At 38.4% G+C, this 17734-nt stretch overlaps 1 protein-coding gene across 1 annotated transcript; it reads right to left on the bottom strand.

The window, feature by feature from the left end:
• Positions 1 to 11344: 11344 nt before the first annotated feature.
• On the bottom strand, positions 11345 to 12212 carry LOC140176958 (uncharacterized). The gene is made up of 2 exons (XM_072208713.1): positions 12204 to 12212; positions 11345 to 12052 (listed from the first exon to the last, which is right to left on the bottom strand). The coding sequence occupies exons 1-2, from the start codon at positions 12210 to 12212 to the stop codon at positions 11345 to 11347; spliced, it is 717 nt and encodes a 238-aa protein (XP_072064814.1).
• Between the last annotated feature and the right edge of the window lie 5522 nt (positions 12213 to 17734).

The raw sequence follows: 17734 nt of genomic DNA on the forward strand, positions 1-17734 counted from the left end.
GAGGGAGGTATTTTCGAAAATTAGAGAGGGAAAAGTAGTTAGGTGGTTTTGAAAAAGATAAGAAACAAACAAAAAGTTAATTAGTTAGTTGAAAAAAAAATATTAAAATCAATTTTGAAAAGATAAGAAGATAAGAAGTTAGAAAAGATATTTTAAAATTTTTTTTGAAAAAGATAAAATTTTGAAAAAAATATGATATAAAAGATATGATTTAAAAAGATATGGTTTTGAAAAGATAAGATTGAAATTAGTTTTGAAAAGGATTTGAATTTTAAAATCACAATTAATGACTTGACTCACAAGAAATCACAAGATATGATTCTAGAACTTAAAATTTGAATCTTTCTTAACAAGAAAGTAACAAACTTGAAATTTTTGAATCAAAACATTAATTTTTGATGCAATTTTCGAAAATATGATGTAAAGATAAGAAAAAAATTTTGAAAATATTTTGAAAAAGATTTTTGAAATTTTCGAAAATGATGAAAAGATGGAAAAGATATGATTTTTGAAAAAGATTTTAAAAAGATAAGATTTAAAAAGATAAGATATTTTTTTGATTTTTGAAATTTTTTTTTTGATGAGAGAGAAAAACACTAAAAATACTCAATGCATGAAAATTTTGGATCAAAACACATGATGCATGCAAGAACACTATGAATGTCAAGATGAACACCAAGAACACTTTGAAGATCATGATGAACATCAAGAACATATTTTTGAAAAATTTTCAATGTAAAGAAAACATGCAAGACACCAAACTTAGAAATTTTTTATGTTTAGACTCTATGAATGCAAGAATGCATATGAAAAACACCATACAACATAAAACAAGAAAATATGAAGATCAAACAAGAAAGTTCATCAAGAACAACTTGAAGATCATGATGAACACTATGAATGCATGAATTTTTTCGAAAATTTTATGCAAGAAAAAGATGAACATGCAATTGACACCAAACTTATGACTTGACACAAGACTCAAACAAGAAACACAAAATATTTTTTATTTTTATGATTTTCTAATTTTTTTTTGTATTTTATTTGATTTTTTTCGTAAAATATACAGGAAAAATAAAATAAGAAATTCAAAAATTTTTAATATGAATTCCAGGAATCTTCGCAATGTTAGTTTAAAGCTCCAGTCCAGGAATTAGACATGGCTTAATAGCCAGCCAAGCTTTTGTGAAAGCCCCGGTCCAAAACACTAGACATGGCCAATGGCCAGCCAAGCTTTAGCATACAGCCAATAATCAAATTAGCTTGCCTCTATGAAGATGGTTTTGAAGCCTCAGTCCAAAAGAATTTAGACATGGCTCTACAGCCAGCCAGGCTTCAACATGCTTCATGAAACTCTAGAATGCATATTAAAAAAAATTTTGAATAATTTTCGAAAATAGGGAGAAGATTTTGAAAAGATTTTCGAATTTTTTTTAATAAAATAAAAATTACCTAATCTGAGCAACAAGATGAACCGTCAGTTGTCCATACTCGAACAATCCCCGGCAACGGCGCCAAAAACTTGGTGTTGTTGCCGGATCAACTTGGTGTTATGGTTGCACGTAATTGTAATTCAAACATTCCCCGGCAACGGCGCCAAAAACTTGGTGGGCGAAATCGTGATTCATTCTTTTCACTTCAACAATCCAAGGTAACGGCTCCAAAGACTTGGTGCACAGAACCATGGTCCAAAATTAACTTCACAGTCTCGCTCAACTAACCAGCAAGTGCACTGGGTCGTCCAAGTAATACCTTACGTGAGTAAGGGTCGATCCCACGGAGATTGTTGGTATGAAGCAAGCTATGGTCATCTTGTAAATCCCAGTCAGGAGGATAAAATTATGGAATTTAGAAAATCAAATATGATTAATAAAAATAAACAGAAAATAAGATGGATAGAGATACTTATGTAAATCAATAGTGGAAATTTCAGATAGGCGTATGGAGATGTTGTGCTCCTCTTGAATCTCTACTTTCTTATTACATTCATCCAATCCTTCTTACTCCTTTCCATGGCAAGCTGTATGTAGGGCATCACCGTTGTCAATGGCTACATCCCATCCTCTCAGTGAAAACGTTCCTGTGCTCTGTCACAGCACGGCTAATCATCTGTCGATTCTCAATCAGGTTGGAATAGAATCCCTTGATTCTTTTGCGTTTGTCATCACGCCCAGCCTTCAGGAGTTTGAAGCTCGTCACAGTCATTCAATCCCAGAATCCTACTCGGAATACCACAGACAAGGTTTAGACTTTCTGGATCCTCATGAATGCCGCCATCTATCTAGCTTATACCACGAAGATTCTGTTGGGGAATCTAAGAGATATGCGTCTGGCCTAGAGTAGAACGGAAGTGGTTGTCAGTCACGCGCGTTCATAGGTGAGAATGATGATGAGTGTCACGGATCATCACATTCATCAAGGTGAAGTGCAACGTATATCTTGGATTAAGAATAAAATTGATTTGGATAGAAAATAATAGTAATTGCATTGAAACTTGAGGTACAGCAGAGCTCCACACCCTTAATCTATGGTGTGTAGAAACTCCACCGTTGAAAATACATAAGTGAGAGAGGTTCAGGCATGGCCGAATGGCCAGCCCCCATGGTCTAAGGACTAGGCGTCCAGAGATGTCTAATACACTAGTAAAAGGTCCTATTTATAATAAACTAGCTACTAGGGTTTACATGAGTAAGTAATTGATGCATAAATCCACTTCCGGGGCCCACTTGGTGTATGTTTGGGCTGAGATTGATCTATCCACGAGCTGAGGCTTTTCGTGGAGTTGAACTCCAAGTTATGACGTGTTTTGGGCGTTCAACTCCGGATCATGACGTGTTTCTGGCGTTTAACTCCAGACAGCAGCATGTACTTGGCGTTCAACGCCAAGTTACGTCGTCAATTTCCGAATAAAGTATGAACTATTATATATTTCTGGAAAGCTCTGGATGTCTACTTTCCAACGCCGTTGAGAGCGCGCCATTTGGAGTTCTATAGCTCCAGAAAATCCATTTTGAGTGCAGGGAGGTCAGATTCCAACAGCATCAGCAGTCCTTTTGTCAGCCCTTTTAAGAGTTTTGCTCAAGTCCCTCAATTTTAGCCAGAAATTACCTAAAATAATAGAAAAACACACAAACTTATAGTAAAGTCCAGAAATGTGAATTTATCATAAAAACTAATGAAAGCATCCCTAAAAGTAGCTTGAACTTACTGAAAATTACCTAAAAACAACGCCAAAAAGCGTATAAATTATCCGCTCATCACCCAGTGACAAAGGAAATCTGGCGTTTAAATGCCAGCTAGGGTACCTGGCTGGGCCTTTAAACGCCCAAAACAAGCAACAATTGGGCGTTAAACACCCGAAACATGCTACTCCTGGGCGTTTAACGCCAGGAACATGGAGGGGAGGAGGTTCTTGTTCCCAACTCAGATTTTTTTTTCAAATTTTCATATTTCTTTCCACATTTCTTGCATGAACATGTTACAAATCCTCATCTTTCATTGTCAATTTCAAAAATTTCTTAATCCTAAAATCTTTTTCTATTTCTTTCAAAATCTTTGTCAAAACTCATATATATTTTTAATTTCTTTTCAAATCTTTTCCAAAAACTCATCTATCTTTTTAAATTCTTTTCAAATCTTTTTCAACCATCACACTATCTTTTCAAAATTAGATTTATCTTTTTCAAATCTCTCTCTTATCTTTTCAATTTTAAAAGTACATCTTTTGCATATCATAACTATCTTTTCACAAATCATATCTTCTATCATATCTTTCGCAAAATTTTTGAACCCACCCCTCTCCCTTTTAAATTCACCTTCGGCCATCCCCTCTCCTCCACCATTCGAAATTGGCTCTCCCTCTTTTCCTCTCTTTCCTTTCGTTTGCTTGAGGACAAGCAAACCTCTAAGTTTGGTGTGTTTTTCGTGATCACTGAGCCAAGACTCACCAAGAACATGGCTCCTAAGAGAAAACAAACCACCTCAAGAGGCAAGAAAGAGAACATTCCAAAACCACTTTGGAATCAAGAGAGGTTCTTAACTAAATAACATGTGGACCATTACTATAAAATAATGGGTATGAGGTCAGTAATCCCGAAATTTAAATTTGATCTGAAAGAAGATGAATATCTGGAGATCCAAGAGAAGATTCGAAATAGAGGCTGGGAAATCCTAGCTAATCCTGAGACAAAGGTAGAAAGAAACATGGTTCAGGAATTCTACTCAAATCTGTGGCAAACAGATAAACAGAGAATGTCTGGAATTGCCTTCTATACCTTCCGAATTGTGGTAAGAGGGAGGATTATCTACTTCCACCTTGACAGCATAAGAGAGATCTTTAAGCTGCCTCAATTACAAGATGACCCGAAATCCTTTAACAGGAGGATTGTGAGTCAAGATAAGAGCTTGGACCAAGTTCTAGAGGACATATGCATCCTTGGAGTCAAGTGGGTAACCAACACAAAGAATGTCCCAATTCAACTCAAGAGAGGGGATCTCAAACCAGTTGCTAGAGGCTGGTTGGATTTTATTGGGTGTTCCATACTACCCACCAGCAACCACTCTGAGGTCATTGTTAAAAGAGCAGTGATGATTTATTGCATTATGATTGGAAATGAAGTGGGAGTTCATCATTTGATTTCTTGTGAGCTTTATATAATTGCAAACAAGAACTCCACTGAAGCCAAATTAGCCTACCCAATCTTGATTTCTCTGCTATGTAAAGATGCTGGAGTAAAGATGGGAGTAGATGAGTATATCTCAGTTGATCTCCCAATCACCAAAAAGTCAATAGAAGGGCAACAAGTGCAAGACATCCTCCATCAAAAGGAGGGCACAAGAGTTTCTCCCAGAAATCCCACAGATTGACTATTGGAACTGGTTAGAAGCATCGATTACCAAGCTGCAAGAAGCTATGGATCAAATGAAAGAAGAACAGCAAAATTAAAATAGTATGCTCTGGAAGCTGCTTAAGGAACAGGAGAAGCAAGGACGTGAACTGCAGGAGCTGAAGCACTAGAAGCTATCTCTTAAAGGGCCAGACACCCCACAGATTGAAGGAGCATCCACCTCCCAAAATAAAGGTTGTTGAGTCCTAATCTTAACTTTGTGATAACTCTACTATTAGAAATCTATTTTAAGAGTAATATAAATAGTAGTAATTAGTGTCTTTATTTTTCGTTTTAAATTTTATCCCCAAGTAAGCTATAATTTATTTTTCTCATCATCATTAAACATGAATAAAATAGCAGATTTTTAGAATAAGGAATCAATTTTATTTTCGAGTTCTTAATAAGAAAAATTCTAATTATTTATATGTGGTGACAATACTTTTTGTTCTCTGAATGAATACTTGAACAGTGCATAAATTTTGATAGTGAAGTTTATGAATGTTAAAATTGTTGGCTCTTGAAAGAATGATGAAAAAGGAGAAATATTGTTGATGATCTGAAAAAAATCATAGAATTGATTCTTGAAGCAAGAGAAAGCAGTGAAGAACAAAGCTTGTAAAAAAAATGAAAACGAAAAATAAAAGGAGGAAAAAGAAGAAGGCAAGCAGAAAAAGTCAATAGCCCTTTAAACCAAAAGGCAAGGGTAAATAGGATCCAAGGCATTGAGCATTAATGGATAAAGTGCCTACAGGCATAAAATCCTGACCTACGCGCCTGAATCAAGTTGTCCCTAACCATGTGCTTGTGGCATGCAGGTCCAAGTGAAAAACATGAGACTGAGTGGTTAAAGTCGTGATCCAAGGCAAAAAGAGTGTGCTTAAGAACTCTGGACACCTCTAACTAGGGACTTTAGCAAAGCTGAGTCACAATCTGAAAAGGTTCACTCAGTTATGTGTCTATGGCATTTATGTATCCGATGGTAATACTGGAAAATATAATGCTTAGGGCCACGGCCAAGACTCATAAAGTAGCTGTGTTCAAGAATCAACATGCTAAACTAGGAGAATCAATAATACTATCTGAATTTTGAGCTCCTATAGATGCCAATCATTCAAAACTTCAAAGGATAAATGGAGATGCCAAAACTATTCAGAAGCAAAAAGCTACTTGTCCCGCTCATCTAATTAGAATTTGACCATCATGTAAACTCTGAGATGCTATTGCCTCTTGATTTTCTTTTTTTATCCTATTTTATTTGTCTAGTTTCTTGAGAACAAGCAACAGTTTAGGTTTGGTGTTGTGATGAGCGGATATTTTATATGCTTTTTGGGGGTACTTTCATATAGTTTTTAGTAGGATTTAGCCACTTTTTAGTCTATTTTTATTAGTTTTTTGTGCAAAATTTATATTTCTGGACTTTATTATGAGTTTGTGTGTTTTTATGTTATTTTAGGTATTTTCTGGCTGAAATTGAGGACCTGAGCAAAAATCTGATTCAGAAGCTGAAGAAGGGCTGCAGATGCTGTTGGATTCTGACCTCCCTGCACTCGAATTAGATTTTCTGGAGCTACAAAACTCCAAATAGCGCGCTCTCAATTGCGTTGGAAAGTAGATATCCAGGTTTTTCCAGAAATAGATAATATTCTATACTTTGCACGAGTTTTGATGACGTAAAATGGCGTCAAAACGCCAGCTCTCTGCCCTTTTCTGGCGTCAAAACGCCGGAACTGGCATAAAAGTTGGAGTTAAACGCCCAAACTGGCACCAAAGCTGGCGTTTAACTTTAGGAATAGCCTATGCACGTGAAAGCTCCAATGCTCAGCCCCAGCACACACCAAGTGGGCCCCAGAAATGGATTTCGTTTACTCATTTTCTATAAACCTAGGTTACTAGTTGAGTATAAAAACTACTTTTAGAGATTTATTTTGTACCTCATGACATTTTCACATTTTACATTGTATCTTTACGGCATGAGTCTCTAATCTCCATTGTTGGGGGTGAGGAGCTCTGCTGTGTCTCGATGGATTAATGCAATTACTTCTGTTTTCTATTCAAACACGCTTGTTTCTATTCCAAGATATTCATTCGCACTTCAACTTGATTAATGTGATGATCTGTGACACTCATCACCATTCTCAACCTATGAACGTGTGCCTGACAACCATTCCCGTTCTACCTTAGATTGAATGTATATCTCTTGGGTTCCTGGCTCACGAGTTTGAGTATCTCTCCTGACAACAGAGTGTTTGAATTCGTGCAACCAGAGTCTTCGTGGTATAAGCTAGAATCATTTGGTAGCATTCCTGAGATTCAGAAAGTCTAAACCTTGTCTGTGGTATTCCGAGTAGGATCTAGGAAGGGATGACTGTGACGAGCTTCAAACTCATGAATGTTGGGCATGTGATAGACGTAAAAGGATCATTGGATCTTATTCCAACATAAATGAGAATCAAAAGATGATTAGCCATGTAAATGGACCTTTTTCACTGAGAGGACAGATGGTAGCCATTGACAACGATGATCCACCAACATACAGCTTGCCATGGAAGGAGCCTTGCGTGCATAAAGAAGAAGATAGTAGGAAAGCAAAGATTCAGAGACAGAGCATCTCCAAAACTCCAACCTATTCTCCATTATTGAACCACAAGTATTTCGTGTTCTTTAATTACGTTGCAAATAAAAACCCTTTTCATTATTAATCTCCTGACTAAAAGTTACAAGGTAACCATAGCTTGCTTCAAGCCGACAATCTCCGTGGGATCGACCCTTACTCACGTAAGGTATTACTTGGACGACCCAGTGCACTTGCTGGTTGTGGAATTGCAAGTGTGATTGTAATTTCGTGCACCAGAGATGCACGCCCCTACACTAGAAGGGTCAACTTTGATCAAAGGTTGGACCAAGTCCTTAAGGACATATGTGTAGAAGAAGCTCGGTGGAAAAGAGACTCCAAAGGCAAGCCGGTTCAATTGAGAAGGCATGACCTTAAACCAGTGGCTAGAGGATGGTTGGAATTCATCCAACACTCCATCATTTCTACTAGCAACCGATCTGAAGTGACTGTGGATCGGGCTATCATGATCTATAGCAACATGATTGGAGAGGAAGTAGATGTTCATGAGGTCATATCTCTAGAACTCTACAAGGTGGCTGACAAGACCTCCACTTTGGCAAGGTTAGCCTTTCCTCATCTCATCTGTCACCTATGCAATTTAGCTAGAATTGTCATAGAGGAAGACATCCTCATTGAAGTGGACAAGCCCATCACAAAAAAGAGGATGGGGCAAACAAGAGAGCCCACTCATGGACCTCAACAAGAGCATGAGGAAGTCCCTCATCAAGAAATCCCTGAGATGCCTCAAGGGATATATTTTCCTCCATACAACTATTGGGAGCAACTCAACACCTCTTTGGGAGATTTGAGTTCCAATATGGAGTAACTAAGGATGAAGCAACAAGAGCACTCCATTATTCCCCATGAAATTAGAGAGGATCAAATAGCCATGAGGGAAGAGCAACAAAGGCAAGGAAGAGACATAGAGGAGCTCAGGCGTTCCATTGGATCTTCAAGAGGAAGAACTAGCCACCATCACTAAGATGGACCCATTCTTTGATTTCCTTGTTCTTATTTTTCTGTTTTTTTATTTTTATGCTTTATGTGTTATCTATGTTTGTGTCTTCATTACATGATCATTAGTGTCTAGTGTCTATGTCTTAAAGCTATGAATAATTCCATGAATCCTTCACGTCTCTTAAATGAAAAATGTTCCTAATTACAAAAGAACAAGACGTACTTGAATTTCAAATTTTATCTTGAAATTAGTTTAATTATTTTGATGTGGTGGCAATACTTTTTGTTTTTCTGAATGAATGCTTGAAAAGTACATATTTTTTATAGTGAAGTTTATGAATGTTAAATTTGTTGGCTCTTGAAAGAATGATGAACAAAGAGAAATGTTGTTGGTAATCTGAAATATCATGAAATTGATTCTTGAAGCAAGAAAAAGCAGTGAATAACAAAGCTTGCGAAAAAAATGGCAAAAAATTAAAGAAAAAGAAAGAAAAAGAAAAAGCAAGCAGAAAAGCCAATAGCCCTTAAAATCAAAAGGCAAGGGTAAAAAGAATCCAAGGCTTTGAGCATTAATGGATAGAAGGGCCCAAAGGAATAAAATCCTGGCCTAAGCGGCTAAATCAAGCAGTCCCTAACCATGTGCTTGTGGCATGAAGGTCCAAGTGAAAAGCTTGAGACTGAGTGGTTAAAGTCGTGATCCAAAGCAGAAAGAGTGTGCTTAAGAAATCTGGACACCTCTAACTGGGGACTTTAGCAAATCTGAGTCACAATCTAAAAAGGTTCACCCAGTTATGTGTCTACAGCATTTATGTATCCGGTGGTAATACTGGTGCTTAGGGTCATGGCCAAGACTCAGAAAGTAGCTGTGTTCAAGGATCAACATACTAAACTAGGAGAATCAATAACACTATCTAAAATTCTGAGTTCCTATAGAGGCCAATCATTATGAATTTCAAAGGATAAAGTGAGATGCCAAAACTGTTCAGAAGCAAAAAGCTACTAGCCCTGCTCATCTAATTGGGACTAAGTTTCATTGATATTGTGAGATTCATTATATATTCTCTTCTTTTTATTCTATTTTGTTTTTAGTTACTTGGAGACAAGCAACAATTTAAGTTTGGTGTTGTGAAGAGCGGATAATTTATACGCTTTTTGGCATTATTTTTAGGTAGTTTTTAGTATAATTTAGTTAGTTTTTAGTATATAATTATTAGTTTTTATGCTAAAATTACATTTCTTGACTTTATTATGAGTTTGTGTATTTTTCTGTGATTTCAGGTATTTTCTAACTGAAATTGAGGGACCTGAGCAAAAATCTAATTAAGAGGCTGAAAAAGGACTAAAGATGCTGTTGGATTCTGACCTCCCTGAACTCGAAATGGATTTTCTGCAGCTATAGAGACCTAATTGGCGCGTTCTCAATTGCGTTGGAAAGTAGACATCTTGGGCTTTCCAGCAATGTATAATAGTCTATACTTTGCCCGAGATTTGATGGCCCAAATTGGCGTCAAAATTCTGGTCAGAGATGCTTTTCTGGCATTAAATGCCAGAACTGGCATAAAAGCTGGAGTTAAACGCCCAAATTGGCACCAGAGCTGGTGTTTAACTCCAAGAGAAGCCTAAGCACGTGAAAGCTTCAATTCTCAGCCCAAGCACACACCAAGTGGGCCCCGGAAGTGGATTTCTACATCATTTACTTATTTCTATAAACCATAGGCTACTAGTTCACTATAAATAGGACCTTTTACTATTGTATTTTCATCTTTTGATCATATTTGATCTTGGGATCAGGTCTTTGAACCCTTTTTCATTTGTTTCATGCTATTTGGGAGGCATGGCCGACTAGACCTTGTTCTTATGTATTTTCAATAGTGGAACTTCTACACATCATAGATTAAGGTATAGAGCTCTGTTGTTCTTCATGAATTAATGCAAAGTACTATTATTCTTCTATTCAATTCACACTTATTCTTGTTCTAAGATATTCATTCGTACTTCAACCTGATGGATGTGATGATCCATGACACTCATCATCATCCTCCCTTATGAACGCGTGCCTGACAACCACTTCCGTTCTATTTGCGAGAGCTTGAGTGTGTATCTCTTGGCCTACTGGTTCACAACGCATGGTTGCCTCTCCTGACAACAGAGCTTCCATTCCTTGCGATCAGAGTCTTCGTGGTATAAGTTAGAATCAATTGGCAGCATTCTTGAGATCCAGAAAGTCTAAACATTGTCTGTGGTATTCCGAGTATGATCTTGGATGGGATGACAGTGACGAGCTTTAAACTCGTGACTGTGGGGCGCAGTGACAGTGCGCAAAAGGATCAATGGATCTTATTCCGACACGATCGAGAACCGACAGCTGATTAGCCATGCGGGAAACCGTAGAGGACCATTTTCACTGAGAGGATGGATGGTAGCCATTGACAACGGTGATCCACCTACATACAGCTTGCCATGGAAAGGAGTATGAATGATTGGATGAAGGCAATAGGAAAGCAGAAGCTCAGAGGGAACAAAGCATCTTCATATGCTTATCTGAAATTCCCACCAATGAATTGCATAATTATTTCTATCCTATTTTATGTTCTATTTCGTTCTTTTAATTATCAAAACCCCATAACCATTTGAATCTGCCTGACTGAGATTTACAAGATGACCATAGCTTGCTTCAAGCTGACAATCTCCGTGGGATCGACCCTTACTCACGTAAGGTTTTACTTGGACGACCCAGTGCACTTGCTAGTCAGGTGCACGAAGTTGTGTATCACGATTTCGTGTACCATGCACCCATAAGTAGGAACACCTTTAAATCCTTCGGTGACTTGTAGCCATGATACTTCTTTACCCTGTGGCCATTCACCTTGAATGTTGTGCCACTTTAAGGGTGGAAAAGTTCGACCACACCATAGGGCTTCACTTCCTTTACTTTGAAGGGACTATCCCACCTTGAACAGAGCTTCCTGGGCATGAATCTAAGTCTTGAGTTGTAAAGAAGAACTCTGTCACCCTCTTGGAAATCCTTCTTGCAGATATGGTGATCATGGAATGCCTTAGTTTGCTCCATGTAAATCCTCGCATTTTTATAGGCCTCTATCCTAAGGCAATCAAGTTCCTCTAGTTGCAATTTTCTGGCTATACCCGCCTTGGTGAGATCCATGTTACACTGCTTAACCGCCCAATAGACCTTATGCTCGATTTCCACCGGGAGGTGGCATACATTCCCAAAGACAATCCGGAAGGGACTTATCTCTAACGGAGTCTTATAGGCCGTCCTATATGCCCACAATGCATCTCCTAACCCAGAGTTCCAGTCATTCCTTTGTAAATTTCCTACTTTTTCCAAAATTTGCTTAATCTCCTGGTTGAACACCTCCGCTTGCCCATTTGTTTGGGAGTGATAGGCGGTTGCAACTTTGTGAAGTACCCCAGAGCGCTTGAGTAATGCTTCTACCTTCCTGTTGCGAAAGTGAAAACCTTTGTCGCTCACGATTGCTCGTGGCGACGCATAGCGGAATACAATATTATTTTTATTGAAAGAAACCACAGCATTAGCGTCATCAAGGCGGGTAGGTATCGGTTCCACCCACTTTGATACTTAATCAACCGCTAACAAAATGTACAGATATTTGCTTGAGTTAGGAAATAGTCCCAGAAAGTCTATGCCACATACATCAAAGATTTCACAAAATAACATTGGTTGTTGAGGCATTTCATCCTTTTGGGATGCATTTCCTGACTTCTGACATTGGTGACATGACACACAAAATTGGTTAGCATCCTTGAATAGTGTTGGCCACCATAATCCACAATCCAAAACCTTTTTAGCCGCCCGTTGTGGGCCAAAGTGGCCAGCACACTCGGATGAATGACAAGATTCAAGAATGGATTGGATTTTGGATTCAGAGACACATCTTCGAATTACTTGGTCTACTCCCCTCTTCCACAAGTGAAGGTCATCCCAAATGTAATATATGGAATCACTCCTCAACTTATCCCTTTGATGTTTTGAAAAGTTGGAAGGGAAAATATTAGCAACTAAGTAGTTCGCCATATGATGCTAGAGCATCTTAGGCTAGTTTTACTATCCTTTTGTCTTTGTTTTTAATAGGTTTTATGCACTTTCTTGAGCTATAAGTAAGCAAACTGGGTAGAAATTTATGTGTGCCTATATTCATTCAACCATGAGTAATTTGATGCAATTTCATGACAATTTATGCTATGATTACTTGTATGCTAAGAATGATAAGAATTCTCATGACTTTAGCAAGGCTTTGATGCATTCATTGGTTGATGATAGGTGAAGAAAAGCATGGAGGAAGGTTGAAGAAGGAGCATGAAAAGGATGAAGAGGAAGCAACGTTGGTGGCCAAGTTGGACCACCAACGTTGCCTCAAACGTTGGAAGAGAAACAGAGCACTTCTCTGCATAGTGGCTGATGCTCACGTTTGAGGTAACGTTGGACATCCAACGTTACCCCCAACGTGGTGAGAAAAACTTCAATTCTGGAGCAGAATGAATTTTAAGTGGCGCGTACGCGTTTATGACGCATATGCGTAAAAAAAGCAAATTTTGACATTCGCGCGGAAGCGTGCATCACGCGTATGCGTAAATGAGTATTTTTTACTATTTTGCGCGGAAGCGCACGGTACACGTACGTGCCAAAACCAAATGTTGGAGGTCCAACGATGCCTCAAATGCTCCCTCCAACGTCCGCGATGCCAAGCCCAGAAATTGGAGTTGAGAATTTTGAATCGACGCGTATGCGTCAGTTACACGTACGCGCGGATGAACAAAAAACACTAATGTAAGCGTAAGTGTACAATACGCGTACGCGTGAAAACGCCAATGTTGGAGGGAACATTGGAGCTCCAACGCTGAGGCCAACGTCCCGTACTCTATTTTAAATTGCAAAATGAAAATCTTGCATCCACGCGTAAGGTTACAGTACGCGTACGCGTGGATGAGCATTTTTGACCCTTTTGCGCGGAAGCACATGGTACGCGTACGTGTGGATTAGCTAACGTTGGCCCTCCAACATTGAGTCAAACGCCAATGACAGCAAAAATATTTTGGTTTTGCTGGTTAGTTTTAAATGGCGTTCGAGTCAACGTTGGCCCTCAAGCGTTGACTCAAACGTGAAGCATCAGGATTCAAATTTTACACAGATCTCTTCTCAACACCAAGGGCAATCAATTGGAGCCATATTCAACCCAATTCAATCAAGGCCAAAAGCCCAATTCAGATCTTGAAGATCAACGGAAGAAAGTGTATAAATAGCTTAGAGTTTAAGTTAGAAAAAACTTTTGCTGGGGAGGGGATTTCACTTTACTTTTTGGGGGGAGCTTTTACTTTCCTGGGCACTTTTATTCTATGTTAGTTAAATTCAGAATGTATCTTTCAATTCCAACTGGTATTTTGAGAGCTATGAACAACTAAACCCCTTTCATTGGGTTAGGGAGCTCTATTGTAATTCAATCGATCAATAGTAGTTTTTGTCTTCTTCTTCTTTCTTTTCTCTTGATTTTTGTTAGAAAGCTTTCGGTCTTAACTCAATTGGATAGTTGTCTTGAAAGAGAAGCTATCCATAATTGGAATTCTTCGGAACCTTGAGAGAGGAATGAAAAATTCATGCTAGAATGTCTTTCTCACATTGGATTAGAATGGGGTTTGGATGGATATGGTGAATGTAATCTTACCAAAACTTTGATCTATGAATTTGTGTGGTATAGTCAGTGACCGAACTTCAACTCTTCCCAATGGGCAATTGTTCATGCTTAGAGAGATTAGTGAGCCAAGACATTGGGATCCAATCACCTAGGATTTCCTAGCAATGTCAATGAATGCATTGATTGAGGAAGAGGTGAAAATGATTTGATCCGGAGAGTTCAATATCTCTTAAAAGCCAATGAATTCCCCATCTCTGATCTACTCATTCAATTTTACTTTTTGCATTTTTAATTTCATGCTTAATTCCCCGATCCCATTTAATTTCCAACAATTTAAGATTCTGTCACTTTAATTTCCTGCAATTTAATTTTCTGTTCCTTTAATTTCTTGCAATTTAAGTTTCCCGCGATTTTACATTCAGCAATTCCAATTTTAATTCAGATTTCGCTCAACTAGTATAATTCACCAATTTTAATTGATAGATCTCCTAATTCCTATGGGATTCAACCTCACTCTTTTTTGAGTTTTTACTTGATGACAATCCGGTGCACTTGCCGAAAGGAAATTTGTTGAGAGGTGATGCCAGGGCATCTAGGCCAGTTTTACTGACCTTTTCTTTACTGTTTTAGGATAGTTTCATGCATTTTCTTAGAGAATAAGGCAAGTTTTGGATGAAAATACACTCACACCTTGATTTAAGCAACTATTGTGAATTTTACATGATTTCATGAGGATTTTGCAAGAATTGAATGACAAATTGATGATGCATAATCTCATGACATTAGCTAGAGCTTTGATGCACTTTATTTGCTTGATTTTAGGACAAAGGAAGCAAGGAAGAACCACGTTAGTAGCCACGCTAACCTAGTTAACGTGACCACTAACATGGAATGGGAATGAGCTTGCAACGTTAATAAGAAAAGTAATCACCAATAATGCCTGCGAAGCCATCATAATCCCACGTTAATTGCCACGTTAACTAGGTTAACGTGGAGACAAAGAGAGCTCCAACGTTAGTGGTAAACGTGAACACCACTAACGCTCCAAAAATTGGCAATGAGCCACGTTAAGAGTTACATTAACTTAGTTAACGTGAACTCTAACGTGGAAGAGAGGAACAATGCCAACGTTAGTGACACTCACCTTTATCACTAACGTTGGATCAAACTAGCATTGCCCACGTTAGTGGTCACGCTAAGACCACTAACGTGAAAGTTAACGTGGAGCTAAGATTGATGAGCCAACGTTAGTGACACTCACCTTTGTCACTAACGTTGGAGATGGCATTCACTACCATGTTAGTGGCCACGTTAACTTAGTTAACGTGAGCTCTAACGTGGAGAGTAGGGGCACTTGGAGCGTTAGTGACAAAGGTAAGTGTCACTAACGCTCTCGAAGATGAGGCATACCCACGTTAAGAGCCACGTTAGTTACACTAATGTGAACTCTAACGTAGGGACAAGGGGTACAAGGCAACGTTATTGGGAAAGGTGAGTCCCAATAACGCTTGGGAAGGTTTATAAGGCAACGTTAGTGGTCACATTAGTGCCACTAACGTTGGAGTTAACGTGGGTTATATGGGGTTGGAACGTTAGTGAAAAAGGTGATTGCCACTAACGTTCTCGAATCCACAATTTCACTTAACGTTAACATCACTAACACCCATGCCTAACTCACACTTTTCTGCAAGCTAAGCCCACTAAAGATTGTAACTGCTTCAACTCAAGATCCAAGGCCCACATCTAGGACTTGGAGAACTCACTAGAAGTTCAAGAAGAGTAGTATATATAGGAGTAGTTTTGAACAATAGAGAAGCTTGGCACTTTAGAGAACTACCCTCTATATATTTACTTTTCTACACTTTTAACTAAGCATGTATTATTTTCTGACATTTTCCATTTCTAGAGCTATGAACAACTAAACCCCTTTCATTGGGTTAGGGAGCTCTGTTGTAATTTGATGGATCAACTATAGTTTTCATTCTTCTTCTTCTTTCTTCTCTTTTGATTTACTAGAAAGCTTTCGATCTTAATTCAATTGGTTAGTTATCTTGGAAAAGAAACTCTCCATAATTGTATCTCCTCTGAGCCTTGGAAAAGGGATGAGGATATCATGCTAGAAATGCTTTCTCATATTGGACCAAATTGGGGTCTGGGCGGATATAGTGAACTTGTAATCCTCCCAACACTTTGATTTGGAAATACATGTGGTATAATCAGTGACCACACTTCATCTCTTCTCATGAGCAATTAAATCAAGAAATTGGGCAATTGTTCAAGCTTAGAGAGATTGGGTTGCCAAGGAATTGGAACCCAATCACCTAAGATTGCCAAGGAGATCAATAGATGCTTTGATTGAGGAAGACATGAAAATGAATTTGATCCGGAGAATACAACATCTCCTGAGCCCAGTGAATTCCCCATTTCTGATCTTACCCATTCTCTTTACTTTCTGCCATTTATTTCCATGCTCATTTCCCCAAATCCCTATTTAAGATTCTGCACTTTATTTTCTGCTATTTACTTTCCCACCATTTAATTTTCTGCAATTCTCAAACTACATTCTGTTTAGCCCAACTAGCATACTCTTCCAACTAAAGTTGCTTGACCAATCAATCCCTGTGGGATTCAACCTCATTCTATTGTGATGTTTTACTTGACGATAATTCGGTATACTTGTCGAAGGGAAATTTGTTAAGAGACAAGTTTTCGTGCATCAAGTTTATGGCGCCGTTGCCAGGGATTGATTTTGTATCAACAATGATTAAGTTGGAAGTTCACTAGATTGAGCATTTTTCTTTTGTTTGTTTACTTTATTCAGTCGTTTATCTTCAGTTTGTTTAGTTTCTTCCTCATCCCTATACCCTCTCTGTTTTCTTTCTTTCTTTGTTATTATTTACAATTCTTCTCATTAACCCACTAACTGTTTGATAATTTGCACCACTCACACTAACAATCACTCTAACAAGAATAATCTCTTCATTTCATCTCTTGCTGTGTGCCTTATTAGTTGTATGATAGGGAGAAGAAGGTGAGCTTCAACTTCCTTCAATTCAGAACCTGAAAGGACCCTCCGGAGACTAAGGAGGGAAACAAGAGGGAAAAGAGTTGTTGGTGCTAAGGAAGAGGAAGAGTATTTTGAAATAAACATGGAGGAGAACTTGAAAAACAATCAAGAAGGAGAAGCTCACAACCATGCCAGAGAAGGCCCTGTAAATCATGTTGGGCAAGAGAGGAGAGTTCTAGGCTCTTACATCAATCCAAACCCAGGAAACTATGGAAGTAGCATCCAAAAGCCCACCATACATGCCAACAACTTTGAACTAAAACCCCAGCTCATCACCCTTGTTCAGAACAACTGCTCATTTGGAGGAAGTGCCCAAGAAGACCCCAATCAACATCTAACCACCTTCCTGAGAATTTGTGACACTGTGAAGTCTAATGGAGTTCACCCAGATGTCTATAGGCTACTTTTGTTCCCTTTTTCACTCAGGGACAAAGCATCCAAGTGGCTGGAGTCCTTTCCAAAGGAGAGCTTAACAAATTGGGAAGATGTGGTGAGCAAATTTTTGGCAAGATTCTACCCTCCTCAAAGAATTAAC

The sequence above is a fragment of the Arachis hypogaea genome, chromosome 2, assembly GCF_003086295.3.
Source record: "Arachis hypogaea cultivar Tifrunner chromosome 2, arahy.Tifrunner.gnm2.J5K5, whole genome shotgun sequence".
Taxonomy (NCBI): domain Eukaryota; kingdom Viridiplantae; phylum Streptophyta; class Magnoliopsida; order Fabales; family Fabaceae; genus Arachis; species Arachis hypogaea.